Source organism: Carassius carassius, chromosome 5 (assembly GCF_963082965.1).
Source record: "Carassius carassius chromosome 5, fCarCar2.1, whole genome shotgun sequence".
NCBI lineage: Eukaryota > Metazoa > Chordata > Actinopteri > Cypriniformes > Cyprinidae > Carassius > Carassius carassius.
In genome coordinates this window covers 5,667,840-5,687,104 of record NC_081759.1, presented here as the reverse complement: position 1 = coordinate 5,687,104, position 19,265 = coordinate 5,667,840, and the positions used below count along the sequence as shown (strand labels likewise).

At 34.4% G+C, this 19,265-nt stretch overlaps 2 protein-coding genes across 5 annotated transcripts; both read right to left on the bottom strand.

Annotated features, from left to right (window-relative positions):
- Nucleotides 1-2,711: 2,711 nt before the first annotated feature.
- Nucleotides 2,712-10,029, bottom strand: LOC132140239 (calcineurin B homologous protein 3-like). The gene is made up of 8 exons (XM_059549053.1): nt 9,898-10,029; nt 8,232-8,301; nt 7,955-8,035; nt 7,485-7,636; nt 3,890-3,951; nt 3,705-3,812; nt 3,572-3,619; nt 2,712-3,491 (listed from the first exon to the last, which is right to left on the bottom strand). The coding sequence occupies exons 1-8, from the start codon at nt 9,956-9,958 to the stop codon at nt 3,408-3,410; spliced, it is 666 nt and encodes a 221-aa protein (XP_059405036.1). The 5' UTR covers nt 9,959-10,029; the 3' UTR covers nt 2,712-3,407.
- Nucleotides 10,030-11,159: 1,130 nt separating this feature from the next.
- fbxo21 (F-box protein 21) lies at nt 11,160-18,820 on the bottom strand. 4 transcript variants are annotated; one of them, XM_059549558.1, is made up of 13 exons: nt 18,553-18,820; nt 17,752-17,887; nt 17,642-17,668; nt 17,477-17,571; nt 17,267-17,388; nt 16,709-16,855; nt 16,392-16,528; nt 15,812-15,948; nt 15,120-15,299; nt 14,690-14,822; nt 13,665-13,855; nt 12,714-12,871; nt 11,160-12,443 (listed from the first exon to the last, which is right to left on the bottom strand). In XM_059549558.1, exons 1-13 carry the CDS (start codon nt 18,774-18,776, stop codon nt 12,205-12,207), a joined length of 1,926 nt encoding a protein of 641 aa, XP_059405541.1. In that variant the 5' UTR covers nt 18,777-18,820; the 3' UTR covers nt 11,160-12,204. The 4 variants fall into 4 exon arrangements, with proteins under 4 accessions (XP_059405541.1, XP_059405544.1, XP_059405542.1 ...); XM_059549561.1 differs by having other exon boundaries at nt 18,579-18,746; XM_059549559.1 differs by lacking the exon at nt 17,642-17,668 and having other exon boundaries at nt 17,477-17,586; nt 18,553-18,819.
- Between the last annotated feature and the right edge of the window lie 445 nt (nt 18,821-19,265).

Below are 19,265 nucleotides of genomic sequence, written 5' to 3'. Positions count from 1 at the left end.
TCAAGAAAAATAACTATGAAGTAACTACTAATGAACAGTTATACACAATTACATTGAATTGGGACCCTTTTATATAAATGTTATAAGCAATAGTAGTAGTAGTATGAAAATGCAATATTAATAAATGCAATACATTTTATAGAGGTTTTGCCTGTGTAGTGAATTTTGTGAGTGTGTTTTGTAAGAAATCAGCTTCCAATAGGAACCCCACCACGACTCCAGTGCCTTGCGATAACTTACTTTAGTTTTTATATTTTATATACAGTACTGTATGTGTGCCTCCTCAGCATATACCACATAATCATTCATTAAATTTCTGTATGTAAGGCAAAGCCTGAGGAAAAGTGATAATACAGGTATCCAATTTGTAATTAATAAAGAATTATAAAATAATTATGCAGGACTTATTTTGAACCTGAAACATTAGGCCTATTCTAAAGTGAAAATGTTGGGAACCCATTAGTAATTAATAAAGAATTATCAGATAATTCCTGAAGAATTACTTAGAATCTGAAACAGTATTCTAAAGTGAAAACATAGGGAACCCATTAGTAATTAATAATTAATTATCAAATAATTCTGCAGGACTTATTTTGAACCTGAAACATTAGGCCTATTCTAAAGTGAAAATGTTGAGAACCCATTAGTATTTAATACATAATTATCAGATAATTCTGCAGGAATTACTTAGAACATGAAACAGTATTCTAAAGTGAAAACATAGGGAACCCATTAATAATTAATAAAGAATTATCAGATAATTTTGCAGGACTTAGAACCTGAAACAGAAAGTGAACCTATTAATAAATAATAATAAACTACATCATTTTGACTAAAATCTGTTTATTTCAGATGAGAACATTTCTTAATACAGCATATTTTATTCCATTTTAACATTTTAACATGCCCACATTTTAACTAATTTAACAAACATTTCATAATCAAAAGTTAAACATTTAGAAGCAAACAAAATACATATTTCATTTCCATTATAAGCTAATAAGTGGGCTGTAACAAAGTTGCTACCATAATAGTACTTTGTACTTGTCCTTTTATTCAAGTAATTTTGAAAATGAACAGGCCTACTTATAATTTTACTGGAGTAATATTTTATTGGGGTATCTGTACTTTTACTCAAGTACTTGATTTGCGGGCCACAGCCTGATTATTATAGTGATTATTTGCATATAACTGTTAAGTAGTAGTTATTTCATAGTTATTTTTCTTGAACCTTAACTAGTAGATAATCAATAGTAGTTCTTCAGGAGGTATGACAGAATATATTAGTTACTGATTAGTTAACTGTTACTTAACACAATCATAAAATTATATTACATACTGATTAGTTAACACATCTTTCTTAGTAGTTAACAGTAGTGAGTTAAGTGTTAATGAATAATCACCTGTTAGTTCTTCAATAATTCCTTATTAGTTATGTAGTAAGTAAGAAACAGTATTCTAAAGTGTTACCATAACCTTTAACAAGTTTCGCGGTCTTTTTCGAGTGATGGAAAAGATACTTTGCATAAAATAAACGATTTTATTCATAAAGATACAGAAATAGTCCTTCAGAGCTGTTTACTGTTTGTTTTTGGGCAGGTTATAAAGGCAGTCACACTATAGGCTACTTCGGCTATGACTGAAACGCAGGAGGGCGGTCTCAGACGTGAGTAGTTCCCCGTCGAACACGACTCTAGCTCGGGCTCGAGAGCCAGCGCAACGCAGCGCAGTTACGGTGGAAACAGAACAACAGAGATGTAAATTACTTCTGTTTAAAGTTTAATTTTTTGATTTACAGTTTGTTAAATGAGTTTAAATATGGGAAATATATATAGCCTATTAAAAACGATATAAACAATGCTGTAAATGATAATAAAAGGAAAATAAAGGAAGTTAACATGCAAACCAGTGGTTGTGTGGATTATTTTAGAAAAGTTTGGAGGATTTAAGTCAATCTGTAAACATTATTTAATGTATGAAGTAAAAAATAATAAACTTTATCTGGGTTAAATCAACCCCTTATGCTGGGTTAAATAAACAACCTAATTTGCTGGGTAAAATTAACCCAAGATGAGTTCTGTCCTATATTTACATATTCATATTTGAAAGAATTGGTTTATTGATTTATTTATTTAAAAAGATTTATTGGATGTAAAGTAAAAAAACTAAAACAATATTGTAAAATACAGCATCATTACTCCACTCTACAAATTTGTTGCTCAAGAAACATTACCTGTTATTTTCAATGATGAAAAATATTATATAGTTTAATATTTTTTGGTGAAGCACAGATTACTTTTTTTTTCATAATGCTTTGATGAATAGAAAGTTCAAAAGAACAGCATTGATTGGAAATAGATATTTATAGAACATTATAAATGTTGTTACTCTCACTTTTGAAATCAATTTAAAGTGTCCTTGCTGAATAAAAGTATTTTCTTTAAAAATAAAAAAACAACTTTTGAACAGTAGTGTACATTGTAGTCGATGCATATGTTAACTGTTGCAAGTGAATATGTATTGAATTCATTTCAATTGGCATTGATCTAATTTGGCACCAATCGAGTAAAAGATGAATTTGCACCAAAATACCACGGAGTTTGACTGAACCCACAACCTTTGACTAAATATGGAATGAAATGTGTTTAATAACCTTGCATAGATTCATGATTTCTAACAGAGCGCTTTCACACAAAAAAATGCTTTGAAACTTTTAAAACTTTCATTTTTATTAATTTTAATATAAAGAAAGATTACTGTTAGTGCCAAGAGTTTCAATTAACAATAAAATACAAAATTATCGTACTTTAATATCCTACAGTAAATGCTGTTGCTGTAAGAACTATAAACACCCCTGTGATAAATATTAATATGTAACTGTGGTAGAAGGGAGCCAGATATATAATATATAAAAAGTAAAAAGAGGGCAAAGGCACAAGGGCAACAAAATAATCTCTTCCTGTTGTTTTTGAGGTAAATTATAAGAGGGTGTGGAGTGTTTAAGCATTGGTTAGACTGTTGATTTCCAAGACTTCCTCCATTATAAAACCAGCACTTTGCTCAGAAGGGAAATTTATGATCACTTGGCTCAATTCCACTGTTACATGCATCTGAAAGTATGTATGAATCCAAATGTCTTGCATTGTACATATGTAAATATATGAAGTCACAAAAATATCCGGGCTTCATGTGGTTGATAAATGTCTTCCAAATATATATAAATACTTTGCACATTTGGTTTGGTCTCGATTCATCATAATCCCTTCCTCCATAACTTAAGCATTTAAGATATTTCAGAGAAAGAACTCGATACTAAGAGTTATATCCATGATACAAATTTGACATGTTTAGGTCTAAAATAAAGACTGTGTTGAAAATAAAGTGCTGCTGTGAAGTTGAAGTGACTCTCATTTCCCACATTGCATCGTTCTTTTGTCCATTTTCCTGAAGTGAATATTCATCTTGGTCTCGATCTCTACATTTTTCAATATCTGTGGGAGAGACGTTCGAGGCCGAGGTATGAGCAGCGTGCATTATATTTAATTATAATTCATATTATAAAAGTGCAGACCTGCATGAACTGTTCAAAGGTGATTCCCTCGTAAAATTCATCAGGACCCTAAAACAAAACAAAAAAAGTACCAGATCAACAGGTTTCAATTAGAAAATCACATCAAAAAGCCCATCATGGATTGCCAGCGTACCATCTGACCCACTGTGACACTTGCCACCTCCAGCATGGCAGCATCTGAAATGGCTTTGGTGGTTTCTGCTCCTATAGTTTCATAGCTGGACAGCAGCTCCTCCACCACCTACAATCAGTCACACTGCAGTCAAACATGCCACAAATGTATTTGTAGTTTTATATAAAATAAGAAATGAATCTTACATGTCTGTATTCATCCAGCGTGATGACGCCATCATTATCAGTGTCATGCATGTTGAATAGAACTACAGAGAAGAAGATATAGTTTTGAGGTTTATATTTTTATTTGGATAAACATCTTGGTAAGAGCATATTAATACTGAAAGAAGTTGCCAAAAATAGACTTTCTCAAGTATAAATGTTAAAAGCGACACAGTGAGGCTTAATTCGGTTTAGAAATTTGTATTGTCAAACAATTAATCGCATCCAAAGTTTGTGTTCATATAATATATATGCATGTGCACTGTGTATGTTTATTATGTATATATAAATACACATGCATATTTATATTTCAGAATTTTTTTATACATTATATTTATAATGTAAATCGATGTATATATTTTTAATATATAAACTGTAGGTGTGTGTATTTATATATACATAATAAATATAGACAGAACACACACATATATAATGCAAACAAAAACTTTTATTTTGGATGCGATTAATCACGATTAATCGTTTTACAGCACTATTAGAAATAATTAACTGAAAAAAAACAACAACAAAAAAAAACATTTTTCATTTCTGTTTAGTTTAAGTACTAGTGTTGTCAAATTGATTAATCGCATATAAAATAAATGTTTTTTCACATCAAATTTGTGTGTACTGAATATATTTATATGTACATATAAATACACACACATACATGTAGCCTATATAGGAAACAGACACATTGTCAACACAAACCTTTATTTTGCATGCGATTAAATGCAATTAATCGATTTGACAACAATATTAGATACTAAAATCACTTAAAATAAACTAAAAATATATAAAGGGCCAGATTTACTAAACACGGCAAAATAGCGTTAGAGCGCAATTCCATAAAAGTGCTGATGGGAGGAAAAAAATTCTGTGTGTGATTTACTTACAACTCGCACATTAAAGAACACGGATGCTAGGGTGACCACATGAGCTAGTATTTTCCCAGGACGCGTCCTTGCCAGTATTTCTATATTTTGCCTAAAACATCCAAAGTAGTTTGACCAATAACATGCAGGTATGGTACATAATCAACCAATCGTGCCGTGTGAGAAGGTGAGATCTACAGAGAACGATCAAAGCAATGCAAATACACGTACATATTAGATGTTTGTTCGTTTATTCAACTTGAAGCGTCGCTGCTCACCGATCATTGTATGACACCAAAGTACCAAGAGAGTGATTTTAATGCATAAGGAGCCTTCTGCTCTGCTCTCTATAGCTCTTATGAATGCCATACAATGATCGATCTGCACAGCACAAACAGCCTAAATCTGGATATTTTAGGCAATATAAAAATCCTGGCAAGGATGCGTCCTGGGAAAATGGCTCATATGGTCACCCTACGGATGCAACTAGATCATATTCACAAGGACAAGCACAATCTAACAAGAGCAGCGCAAATTACCGCTAACTTTAAGACATCATTTTTTGGCCCTTAAATAAAGCCGAAAATACCTCTGAATTGACGAGCTCAAATCTTAGTAAATCATGTTGTGTAATTCATTTAAAAACTCTCCTCTCATAAATTTACAGATCGAAAAGGAAATGCCTACAAATGTTTTTTTATTGATTTATTAAACAATAAGGCCATTTAGTGGTTAAACAATGGTATTACATATGAATATTATCTGGCGACAAAATGGCTCTAATTTGCCTCTTTGCACTGGAATTTAAAAACATTTTCTCTATTTTAACCCTAAATACTACACTTATTCTACGCATATTATTTAGTACCATAATCTCTTCAAATTAACTAAATAGAACTGAGCTAAAATGTGGTACAGTTATTTTATTGGTGTTACACTTATTACTTAAGGTGTTTGATCACATTTAACTGCCAAAGAGTATGAGAATAAAATGCTATTGCAAAGCATATTCAGTGTAGTTATTAGTGATGTCCGATTCGTGAACGAATCGTTCAATTTAACAGGTTCTTCTTAGTGAACCGGTTAAACCAGTTCACCAAATCGAACTGAATCGTATAAAACGATTCGCGTCTCCAATAAGCATTAATCCACAAAAGACTTAAGCTGTTAACTTTTTTAACACTCCCTCTGAGTCAGAATAAACCAATATCCCGGAGTAATTCATTTATTCAAACAGTACACTGACTGAACTGCTGTGACGAGAGAACTGAAGATGAACACCGAGCCGAGCCAGATAACGAACCAACACGCCCACTGCTGGAGTGGTTCTAGTTCTCGAGTCAAGAACCGGTTGCATCAGTTTTCGGATCACCAGTACACTGAACCGAAAACCGTTTCTGTCGGATGCGTCCGATTTGAAAACCGATTAGCTGATTCTCGTTCTCGAGTCAAGAACCGGTTGCATCGGGTTTCGGATCACCAGTACACTGAACCGAAAACCGTTTCTTTCTGACGTGTCCGATTTGAGAACCGTTGAACTGATGATACTGCGCATGCGTGTAATTTTTCAAGTATTTTGTTAAACATCGGAAAGTGTGATAAAATAACTATATTTTATTTGGCTGCTTTTTTTTTAAGATGAATGTATCTAATCTGTATATTTTGTTCAATTGTAGATTATGTTAGTTTATATATGCCAAAGGGGTTTTCATGGAAGTTGGACAATAATTAAGATTCGTTTCTGTCGGACTCGTCCGATTTGAGAACCGATGAGCTGATGATACTGCGCATGCGTGATTCCGCGTGAAGCAGACTGACACACAAGCACACAAGACTTAAATCCTCGTATGCACATTATTGCTGTTACTGTATTTGGGTGTGTTGTTGCAAAACTTAATTGTAAACCTTTCATGATTATGAGGTTTTTAACTGAGTAAAGTTATGATTACTGACTTTATATATTTGAATGTTTGATAGACTTGATGCCATTACGTCATCGCCAATGGCGTCATTACGTCAAGCGTAAAAGAACCGGTGAACCGGTTGTTGCATTATTTGTCTACCAGATAATACCTGAATGACAAAATGAAAAAAATCCTGTAAAAGCTAAGGATATTCAGTGAAATAGTTTGCAGTGTTTTACAAATAACTGATACATATGAATAAAACAGACATTTTACTGGTCGATGCCCGACCAATTCGCGATGGCTGGCGTTGTTCATTGGTCGGGAATTGACCAGTAAAATGTCTTCATTCGCACCAAAGCCCCGCCCTGGCTCTGCTTTCTCACATCTGCATATAGATGAGATTCAGATTCAGCTATTCACATCAGAGCTGTGAGTGTAAATTTCAACTTTCAAATACAAATGTTAATATGACAAGTTCTCACTTTCAGATCAACAAGCTCTCGAGTTTTGCTACTGTATTACCTTCATAAATGAGGATTTGCGCTGGCGCAAGCTGATATTAAAGTACACATATACAGTATCTGAATAAATACTACGTAGATATATATATATATATATATTTTAAAAACAATAAGACAAAATTACTAACATTTAAAAAATAAAATGAAGACAGGAAATTGAAAAATTAAATCAAATTCCTAATTTGAACAGAAATCATAATAATATATCAATGATACTAATATAACACTGATAGCCGTTAAAAGAAAGCTGCTATACAAAGACTATCTGTACTCTCACAGCGTAGTTTCTCCTTCTTGATGTTTTTCATCTCTTTCATCTCCAAACACTCAGCAGTGTTTGGTTTGGGTGGTCTGAAGAAGGACAGGATCGTAACGAATTCCTCAAAACCAATCTCCTGCAGACAGCCCTTCTCTTTTTCACCCAAGTTCCTAAATGAAAGCACACAGACATTATCTGTGTGGACGCAATTGCTTTTCAGCTAAACATAACAGTAAACCAAACACAAAATGTTTGAGAAGAATACCTTAATGTGAAATATAAAATCAATAAAAAAAAATTTAATTCTTTGAAATGCATTTAAATAATAAAAGATAAATGACTTAATATGCCATCTTCCTCAACAGATTTTTTTTTTAAATTAATTATATGACACATTTGCTTTTCAGCAAAAAAAAAAAAAAGCATGGGATTTTCCTCTCAAAACAAATATGGACCCATATGAGTTTTTTTTTCTTTTCTGAATGCACCTTTTATCAAAGAAAGCCTCAACGATCTGTCTTCGGATTGGGTTGAGAGCCAAATTGCTAATATTCTCAAGGTGTTCACGTCTGAAATGAAAAGAAATGTTTATGCTGTGCATTACACGTATTTCATTATCATGGAAAATGAATACCATCTGACACCTTTTCAAAACACACACAATCCAATAATACACTATGTGTCATAAAATGCAGAACTTTATATTAAATCAGGTTATGACAGTATTTTAGAATCGTCATCAAGTCCTTTGTACAGTAGACCTACCTTAAAGTGTCTTCATCTTGAGTCAGGTACATAAATCTGATATGGAGGTTATTTATCTGCTCTGTGGAAACTAAAGTGAGAAAAAGACAACAAATTCAGGAAAATTTCAAAGAACTTCACAGTCACTCACAGCTGTTCTGAAGGAGTGATGGAGACAGAATATGAGTGTGTGGGTGAAGCCAAGATGAGCTATCATGAGCTATCATGCATCATGTGACAGGACCTCCCTAAAAATATGATTAAAAACCACACTGTGCATTGTAAGTAACAATTATTTATACTTGAAATAAGTAGTAAAACAACACAAACGGGGCAAAAATGCATTTTAAGTTTAGAAACATTTTGAGTCTCCCCCTCCCTTTCCTCACAGTGCTTTGGTCCAAATGCCTGCTTTCCTGTTACACATCACCTACATAGTACACAAATCCGTCCAAAGCCAAGTAAGGCTGTCAAATCTATTTAATTCACTTAAACATCGGATGAAGTTATTATTTTCTCTTTAATACAGATTAGGCCAATGTATTTTTCGATGAGTCCGATGTTAGCAATAATAACGTTACCTGATTGAGTCAAGGTTGCCAGGTTTTCATAAAAATACCCACCCAATTGCTACTCAAAAGTAGCCCCAAAATAACCCAAACTATTTGCGTTTCGAGGGGTCCCCCAGTAAAAATCGCGTCCCGGGATTAAAATAAACGTCACTGGTGTCACTTCAACCGGCGGACATGAAAAACAACCCGCGGCAACGGTGATAAAAAAGTAGCCTAATTCCACGGGAAACCCTCGGATCTGGCAACACCGCTTGAAGCTGTTGTGGTCGCGCCGTGACAGCTGGCGCAAAGTCTACAGCGGACACGAGAGCGCTGTCACTGCGCGACCACAACAGCTTGAAGTTGTCTATTTGGCACGGTCTCCCTGCTGCACTAATAGTAGCAAGCCATTCCTCTGTATATACATATCCTTACAAGTATAATTTTAGCTGTATTATTTGTATCCCCTTCAAAAATTGCTATTGAGAAACGTTATGTTTATTGTCCCCCACTACTGTTAGATTAAATTTACGCCCCTGCTTTAGAGCCTATATACAACAAACTGTATATAAGAAATGTAAAATTTTAATATCATGCATTTAAATATATATATTTGTTTATTACAGTTGGCACTTAATAATAGCTTTAGACATATAACGCTTAACAGGTCACTAGACATTTAGTTATGTAACCATATAAAAATGTACGTTTTACTTGAATCAAAATTAATGCTCTAATATTCTGTTGTATAATGTATTTTGTTTTATGAAATTAAAAAAAAAGTTTTCACCACATAGCCTAAATTCACACAAAACACATTAATTTCTGTAAACTGTATGCTAGCCTATATATTACTGCAACTTTTGGACAACTTGAAATTGTAAAAAAAAAAAAATGCACCTTGGTATTATGGCCCATGTTTTTTGTTACTATATGGCATTCTTTGAAGTAATACCATGGTACCACGCAATACCATGATAGAACCTTCTGATATAATCACAATACAATGTTCACTTAGAAACATATTCTAAGCACCTGAGAAAAAAACACAAACACACACACACAAAAAAAAAAAAAAAAACACAAAAGAAAACATTGTCGCTGTCTACAGATTGAAAAGTTTTATGGATACTCACAGCCAGTTTTATCAGCCAGATCTTGGAACATATGCAGTCGTCCAGACTGAGAAGCTCCCATGTTAAACTCCGGAAGAGATCAGAAAGAAAGTTATGTGAAGAATGGTCAGAACTTTCACAACGTGCCCTCAGACTTTGATAGCAAAGCTCCGCCCGCTTATTAAATATGCAAAACGCGTCATTGACACACCTGAGTCGTCCGGTTTTTTATTTATTTATTTTTTCATAGGGTGGGGGTATCTGAACATTCTTTTGCAACTCAGAGATGGACATTTGGGTTAGGTATAAAAGAAGACATCTTCGTTTTCTTGTCATAACAGATATCTGGGCTCGCTGTCAAAAAGATAATTCGTAAATAAAAGGAATAGGCTAATACTTATTTTAATATAAATATATAAAATGTATATTAATGAATTAAAATAATATTTCAAATATAATAAATTAATATATTAAATAAATAAAATACAATTTATTTTATATGATTATTAAAATATTTTAAAATAATCTGTATGATTAAAGTATCTTAAATATGATTTTTTTTCTAGTATACATTAAAAGTAATATCACAGTTCAAATAATGTTATCGTAGTATTCACCCAGTCTTTGCTATGATTAAGGTATAGTGTTGTAGATGCTTATATTTGCATTATAAATATTTAAGGTTGTTTGACTTCGGATGATTATTAAAAGTTAATGCAAACACACTTTGGATACAAGAGGGACACCACCCTGACTTGTTTGCCATTCATTATCGAACTTTCTCTTTAAGGTGTTTGGTGCCCGTTATTAAAAAAAAGGATAAAAGTAAAAAAAATAAGAAGGAATTGGAAAAGGAACCTTATTAAGAACCTTATTTTCTAATCATCATAATATTCTGCATAATTAAATCAGCAAAGGAATTAAAGTAAAATGTTTCATTGGCAAATGAAATTCCAGCACTTTTTAATATTTGAATTGTATCTTGAGCTGACATGAATAAAAAAGAAAATCATGTTGTACAGAATGACTGAAGAATATCTCAAAGAGCAACTTGTGCTTCAAGATAGGAAACCTGACCATTTGTACAAAAGGATTTAACATGGTCAATGTCACAAATTTGCCAGACGTTCTCAAATGTTTGCTGATATACCAAATTAATCTGGAAGGGAATCATGGTTAGATGAATACATTTAAAAAATCAGTTATATAAAATCTCTACACTTACAAAACAAGTAGATAAGTTATTAAAATAAAATGATAAATAAATAACCAGACCAACGAAGTACAGCTTATTTTTTATTGCGATTCATTCGCTTATATTCTCAGTACTTTTGTATTTACAACCACTATGAGCCAATCATTTCATGAGCCCTTGTTCTCTAGGTTTTTTTCTTTTTTTATTTAACTTTGAAATAAACATTACAAAATATTTTAAGGTGACAGCTTTAGACATTTGACCTCTTGTCAAGTGGATGTTAGTAAACATATTAACAAATGTGACATTAGTGCATTAGTTCAGTGAGATGTGATATGACTGATGGCATAAGGAACGGGCCTGAAGCTGATCATCAACACATACACAGATATTCAGACCCTCTGTAGTGTAAGTTCACATAATCTATACATACTATCTAGAGTATATTTTGTATCTGCACAAATACTGTAACTCAACCACATAATTTATACTCAACCACTCAAATACAACACATGTTTCTTTCAACTTAGACTTCATTTTCAGCTCTGGGTCAAAGTTGCGCCTAAAACTAATCTAGGACCAGGATGTTGTCTTAAAAGAATTGTTCACCCCAAAATTAAAATGTACTCATCATCAGGCCATATGAGTTTGTTTCGTCATTGGAACAGATTTGGAGAAAAGTAGCATTGCATCACTTGATCACCAACGGATCCTCTGCAGTGAATGGGTGCCGTCAGAATGGGAGTCCAAACAGCTGATAAAAACATCACAATCATCCACAAGTTATCCACACATTTCCAGTCTGTTACAAACATGCAGCTTTTAAATTCACAAGACATTCATTGATGGATTGTTTGGACTCTTATTCTAACGGCACCCATTCACTGCAGAGGATCTATTAGTGAGCAAGAGATGTAATGCTACATTACTCCAAATCTGTTCTCATGAAGAAACAAACTCATCTACATCTTGGAAGGCAATTGAGTAAATGTTCAGCAAATTTTCATTTTTGGGTGAACTATTCCTTTAACTACAGTAGTTCTTCAAACTTTGAAATCCAGTCCCTTAACAGCTGTAACAGTTTAGGAGAAAGTGAATGGCATTACGCATCTATAGTGCAGTGGCATTCTTCTCTACGGATCTAACAAATCATGCTCCTGAAAGTTGGCGGTGGGCTCCGGTGACTGCCCTGAGTTGGGGTTGAGACCGTGGTAGAGCTCCTCTACAGTCCTGTGGGTCTTGCACATGTCCTCTGGGTAATGCGCCTGGAGCTCTTCATTAGCGATGTAGTGTGTGTCAGAGAACTCGGTGAAGTAGCGGCCGACCTCAGGGTGAGAGATCTCCAGCGGGGCCGAGTGAGGTTCCAGATTCTCTGCAAACGAAAAGAGAAAGTGAGGGTTTCTTTTTTTATTTTAAGACTGCAATTGTCTCGACCTCATCCACTTGCCCCAAAAGAAATGATTCACTGATGCTGATGAAATTGAGCACAATTAGGACAAAGACCTAGTTTTCAGATACCAGAAAGTGATAATAAATGAGTCTGCAAAAGTACATGCACAACTTAAAACTATGTTAGATTAAAAGGAAATGAAAAGTCAAGTCATTTCCATTGCTTAAATCTTGGATGAATGGAAAAACTCACCTTGCGCAGCATATCTACATGTCCCATCCTGCACTAAGACGTTGTAGAATGGCTGATCGGCCCCCTTAGACAGCTGATGGACCCTCATAGTGTTAATCCACTCCTGACTCATGGTGCATTTAGGGTCCCAACCGTAGATAACGCAGTTGTAGCCTGACCTATGAGAGACATCAGTTTGTGAATATTAAATGTGACCTTGGACCGCAAAACCAAGACTTAACCAGTCTTAAGTCGCTGGGGTATATTTGTAGCAATAGCCAACAATACATTATACTGGTCAAAATTATAGACTTTTTTTGCACCAAAAATCATTAAGATATTAAGTAATGATCATGTTCCAGGAAGATATTTTGTAAATTTCCTACCATAAATATATTAAAACGTTATTTTTGATGTATGATTACTAATAGGAATTGCTAAGAACTTAATTGGATCAACTTTAAAGGTGATTTTGTCAGTATTGTGATTTTTTTTGTTTTGCACCCGAAGATTCCAGATTTTCAAATAGTTGCATCTCAGCCAAATATTGTCCTATCCTAACAAACCATACATCTATGGAAGGCTTATTTACCCATACTATGTATAAATCTCAATTTCATAAATTTGACCCTCATGACTGGTTTGGTGGTCCAGGGTCACAAATATTAAATATAAATGCATGGTTCATCTACAGTCTACCTAAAGTTATGCAAAGCATTAAGTCTTTTGGTTTCTGACATCCTGTGCCAATAAAAGCCTGATTTTACTTTATATTATTTGGCCCAGAACTGTAGTATGTTTGCATCAGACATGGCGAAATGTAGTAATGACAGGTGTTTATTATTATTAGTTACAAATTAGCATCACTTCTTTTTATAGATGTTTCCCTTGCTGTTCTCAAATTTGAGATTAAACAGATTTTCATATTCCATGTAGGTTATAATTTTTCCACTTACACAAACAGGAACCCACCTCTTATGTTTCATGATGAGGCCTACAGAGTACAGTACATCCCTGTGCTCCGGCACGCTGCGCCTCTTCACCTCCGGTTCTACGGGATGCCTCTTATGTTGGATGTGCTCAAGCGTGTGCTGCACCAGATACCCGACCGCTCCGTGCTGAGACGGGTCCAGAGCCTGGATATGCTGCAGAATATCCAACACCTGAGATACAGACAGAGAGAAATCATACAAACACAGTGGTTATACTTTTCTCCCATGAGAATATTTACATTGAAACAATGCTACCTTTGATTATGCAGTTCGTATTTGGTGGTTTCACTGCAATATTCACCAGATTTTCAATGCAAATGCAACATATACTCTCCCTTATGAGTCCGTTGCTGTTAGTTGTCAAACAAAAAGTTTAAATACCACTGATACCCCATGTTTAATATTCGCCTTGTCCTTTTTATTTTGTTTACATAGTCATTTTGTAAAAAAAGTGTGACATGCTAGAACTAAAAAGGCACTTTTTTTGGAATCAGCATCCCAAAGTTTGTAAAAAAACAAGCAGCGGATATCATTCAGCAAATATGATGCAGGGTGGTGTTATACAGTAAAAACAGCATATTACTTTTGTTTGCACTCTTTGTGAATATCACCAATTACTATCTGCAGTGTAACCAGGGTGTTATTTAGTACCTGTTGTACATGGAGCAAATAGTATTTACTTTCAAAATAGCAATTATCTTCTTTTATACTTGTAACTAGTGTAAGTCGTCACCACCTTTATATTTAAAGGCCTTTTTCATGGAATAGCAGAATGGATAGTGATAGAAAAAAAAAGACTTCAGCTAGTTGGTTTAACTTGATTATTAAAATAACTAAAGTGATACTAAAATAACATTGGAAGAATTCAATCTAGCATCCTTATGAGAGTGGATATGTGCCAACCACTGTGCCAGAGAGATTTGATCTTTTTGACTATTCTTTCATAAAAAAAACAAAAAAAAACTGTTACTGACATTCAAGTCTCATCTGTGTGATTGAACTCACTTTCTCAGGCCAGATGCCCAGGTGGAAGTAGAGACGGGCCTGTAGCAGAAGATACTGCACATTATCAGGGTTGATAGTGAGGTAGAGATCCAGCGAGTCCCGCAGGAGCTGATATGATTTCTCATTCCCTTCCCTAGACAAAACGCAAATGCAAGCACATTTCATGACAAAGGTTAGTCTGACAAATTCAGCTGACAGCCAAGAAAATGGATTTCATTTACATAAAACACTGTCTACAACTGCAGAATTCCCTGACTTGCTTACTAATGAGCATAGAAGTCTTTTAAACACCTCCTTCATTCTCAGTCAAATTGAAGTGCAGAGATTTAAGGAAACGATCCTTAGACAACAGTACAACAATATGAACATAAACAACATTTCACAACACACTGACTCATCTAAAAGTAATCAAAATGCATGTGATTCTCACCCTCTTTTGCCGATGTTCAGCAGGTTTCCCACCATCCGCAGCAGCAGCTCGCTGGTGCTTATAGCGCTGTAATAATCTGCTCCCACCTGGTGTCGGATCAGATTCTCACACTCTTTAGCAGCCAGCTGCTTTCCTTTCCCAAACGTGTCAATGTATACATAGTCATAGATGTCCTCACTCCTGCAAAACAACTCAAAAGTCAACTTAGATTGTTGTTTTATGTTTAATGCAAGCACAGCACTATTGTTTGAGATTGCAGCTATAATGATAGAAAATGTAAACTATAATACTGTCGGTTATATAGAACATCCTACTTTACCTATTTAACAGAATGTTCACATATACTATGTAGCAAATCTTGGATGCTGAATAAAAAATTATATTGTCATCCAGCACTTTATATAAAGCTGGAAATATATGTCCAACTTTAACCACAGTATACACGCACAGGGCAATGTATGGGCTCCTATAAAGCAAATCTCAACTGCTTGATTGCTTGTATCACTGCAAAATGTAAATTACATGATCTCACAGCTCGAAATGTGTCAATGAGATATTAAGATGTCATAAACATTAACATCATGATTTTTGTAACAATGTGTATTGTAAACAGAGCTATAACTTGAAACTGACTGTGATTTGCCGTTTAATTTCATTCTGACAGACTGCAATAGAATGTGTTAAACGCCCACCTCCTTTGATTTTGGCACCAGCGGAGCAGGAAATGGTTGGGGAAGTTGACAGGCTCCAGAGGAACTCCTAACTTCCTGGCCAGAGTCATGTAAAGCACAGAGAGGCTGATGGGAATGCCCGTCCGACGGAGCAGAACCTGACCACAAGGGGGCACATTGTGAGAAATACAGTACATTTCTGTCAAAATGTTAAAATTACTTTAGTAATTACTTTAGTGTTTTGTGGATTTGTTTTTGAATCAAAAGTGTTTTTTCTTATAGATATAAAATATTTTTTCTTTTGCTTTAAATAAGTTCTTATCACCCATTCAATGGTCAGTAGAATTAATACTGTTATTTTGCACATACACACTAAATTGATCAAAAGCGATAGTAAAGACGTACAATTTATTTCAAATAAACAATGTTTTACCATTAACTTACCATTCATCAAATATTTGTTTTTTGTTAACTTATTTTACAAAAATAAGAAGAAGAAATACATACATACTTATGTAATGCATGTTACATAATTATATAATGCATTGTCCCTGACACTGGTTATCCAGACATGCCTAAATTTTGATATGATATATGATACCTGATGTATGTATGAGTTGAGTGGATTGTAGTAGTCACGCTCATTGCCCTTGTACTGCAGCTGGTCATACAGCACAGCATTCAGAGCACATATGACTTGCCTTTCAAACTCCAGGTTTTCCAGAACAAAGCAGTCACCTGGAAAAACATTCCAGTGAAGACACATACTGGATGCTACAGCTTTAAGAACAACAATGCCCTTGTGGTTGCCTAACGCAATCCAAAGCAGATTAAAAAAAAATTGAAAATTAAAGACAGGCTACACAGGTCTGACTAATAGACTTCATGTGAATAGTAAATTGAATTTTCCGGACTGACCTTGACTGGCTCGTAGACTTGGGTGTGTGGCATTTTTTACTCGCAGATACTTCTTCACCTTGTCAGTGAGTTCTTCTATCTGTGCAGATATGCTCTCAAGAGTGATATCAGCCAGAGGGTTGCAATACCGATCGACCAAAACAGCACCTGGAATTGGAGAACAAACAAACAGATGTGTGTTTTTTACAAGGAGGAGTTGCTTAAATCTTGAGTGAGGAGTCGACCTTTCATTGCAAATATTGTGAAGCTCAGTATGCAGCATACATATTTCAAATTCATCATGCATGTCTTTGAGCTATGATTATTGTATATGATAATAGTTACAGCACAACAGACATTATCATTTGGCCTTGTCGCTGGTAAGATTTTTCTATTAAAGGAATAGTCCACCCAAAAAATGTTTCTTACAAAAATCAGTCACTGTGGATTATTGTGATGTTTTTATCAGCTGTTTGGACTCTCATTCTGACTGCACCCATTCACTGCTGAGCAAGTGATATAATGATAAAATTTCTCTAAGAAATGAAACATTTCTTCTTTTGTGAGACATCAGCTTACCTTCAAGGGCTGATTGTTGTTCTGGTGGTCTCTCAAGGAAACCCCTCAAATTCCTCAGAATGTTCTGTTGCCGGAGGAAGTAGAGGATTTTCTTCGCATAGTACTTAAGTGTCAAACATTTCCTGGGAAAGAAGGAAATGCATTAATTAATTTAAACCATTAAGTGTTCAGAGGAAAATAAAATGACATAATTGTGAGCTCCTTTCTAACCTTTTGTCCGAGTTCAAAATGCCAAGGAGCTCATCCTCACAGAAGTGTTCTGGAGCACCAAGAGACTCGATTTCCGCAAAGCTGTCTCCAAGAACCTGACCAACGCAAGGCTGAGTTACAGGTCTCTGGGTTAGTGACTAAAGCAAATTATTCAATCCGACTTACCATATAAATATACCTGTCCAACCGTAGCTTAATGATCATACCAAAAAGATTACAATTTTGGAGAAAATGATCAACTGCTTTGTAATTTAGTCTCTTTTAAAGCCACTCACAACTTCTGTGAAGAACCTCTTGGAAATAGACTCTACTGTTCTTCTTATCTGTTGACCAACCATGTGCCGGGTTTTGAATTCTTTCAGCCAATCGTATGACTCATTTTGTTGATAAAATCTCTGCAGCCTGGGCCACCTAAAATATTCACGACACAACAATAATGTTGAGGCAATAAATAGGCACACATAAACAAACCTATTCCTTAAATGGGTATAGTGTAATGATTTGTGTCTTATTTAATATAATATTTGTGCTAATATATCTCCTGAAGTAAAAATAAATAAATAAATACTTTTAGTAGAGGGTACATTTTGTCAATTCAGTGTTATGCAAAATCTACCATAAAAGGATGTTATTTACAGGTATCTGCTAAAACACAATAGTAAGTAGTTGTTGTTATTATAATAACTCAAAATGTAATAATCTTAAAACCATACTTCTATTTAAAGACGCTCATGTTTTCTTATGTTTGTTTAATTTATATGACTTATTATGAGCACATTAGAATATTATGCATTTCTGTGTTGAAGGTCAGTTTACATTATCAACAATTATAAGTGCATTTAGTCCCCCCCCCCCCACCATATAGGAGGTGAGCCTATAAAAATGAAATATCACATGATATTTTGCATCTCTGCATTTGCACGCAGGACAAATTTGGTGCATAAGAAAAATGAAAGCACGACCTGACCGCTCTCAACTCACACACTGAATGCACGGTCAAACACATTTCTTATGGTTTGATAAACTGGAAGTTGATGGAGGTATCAAGTTTTAGAATTTTTTTTAATTTATGCCACCTGAGTTTGTACTGATGCGCCCAGACCTTTCCTCTGCCATGGCACACGTCATGCAGCCTCTTGCACGTGCAGGAAACGTTGCAGATGTCGATATGGTTTAGAACAGGGAAGCACAATATATGCTCTAATAATTCCGCTGGTAAATCGGTAAACTGTTTGGCGAAACTCTCTGAAATAACACCGTTTGTCCCTAAAACCGGATCTCCCGTGTATGGCGTCGCCATTTTTTCTGTTTACTCAGATGACATCATCTAAGCCCCGCCCAGTTGTCAGCGAAAATACGCCCCTTTCTGGTGCAAAGGGCTAAACTTTGAGCTTGAAAAGATCTGAATATACACATATTTATTTAAATAGATTGAACATGTACTATAAAGAAAATATATTCAATACAGATTTTAAAATAAAAATTAAATACATTTTCAAATGTTACTATATATATATATATATATATATATATATATACAGTATTGTGCAAAAGTCTTCACCAACAAAAAGTTTTTAAGTCAGTTATTGTATCTTTTGCTTTAGTGTGTCAGTAGTAAATATCAGTTTACGTTTCTAAACATTATTTTTGCCATTAATTGTAATAATCCAGTGAGAATCTTGTTTGCACAAGGAGTCTGACAGTCTAAATAAATTACATTTAACCCCATAATTTGTAATTTATAACAATTATTTAAACAACAATTAAAAGTAATAAATACTTAATCTGC

Coding starts and splice junctions, on each gene's coding strand:
- LOC132140239 (XM_059549053.1), bottom strand. CDS start 9,958: ATGGGAGCTTCTCAGTCTGGACGACTGCATATGTTCCAAGATCTGGCT. Junction 3,620..3,704: donor GTGTCACAGTGGGTCAGATG/GTACGCTGGCAA, acceptor GTTTTGTTTTAG/GGTCCTGATGAATTTTACGA. Junction 3,492..3,571: donor CCTTTGAACAGTTCATGCAG/GTCTGCACTTTT, acceptor TCTCTCCCACAG/ATATTGAAAAATGTAGAGAT.
- fbxo21 (XM_059549558.1), bottom strand. CDS start 18,776: ATGGCGACGCCATACACGGGAGATCCGGTTTTAGGGACAAACGGTGTT. Junction 17,389..17,476: donor ATTTTGAACTCGGACAAAAG/GTTAGAAAGGAG, acceptor CTTCTTTCCCAG/GAAATGTTTGACACTTAAGT. Junction 16,529..16,708: donor AAGTCTACGAGCCAGTCAAG/GTCAGTCCGGAA, acceptor ATGTTTTTCCAG/GTGACTGCTTTGTTCTGGAA.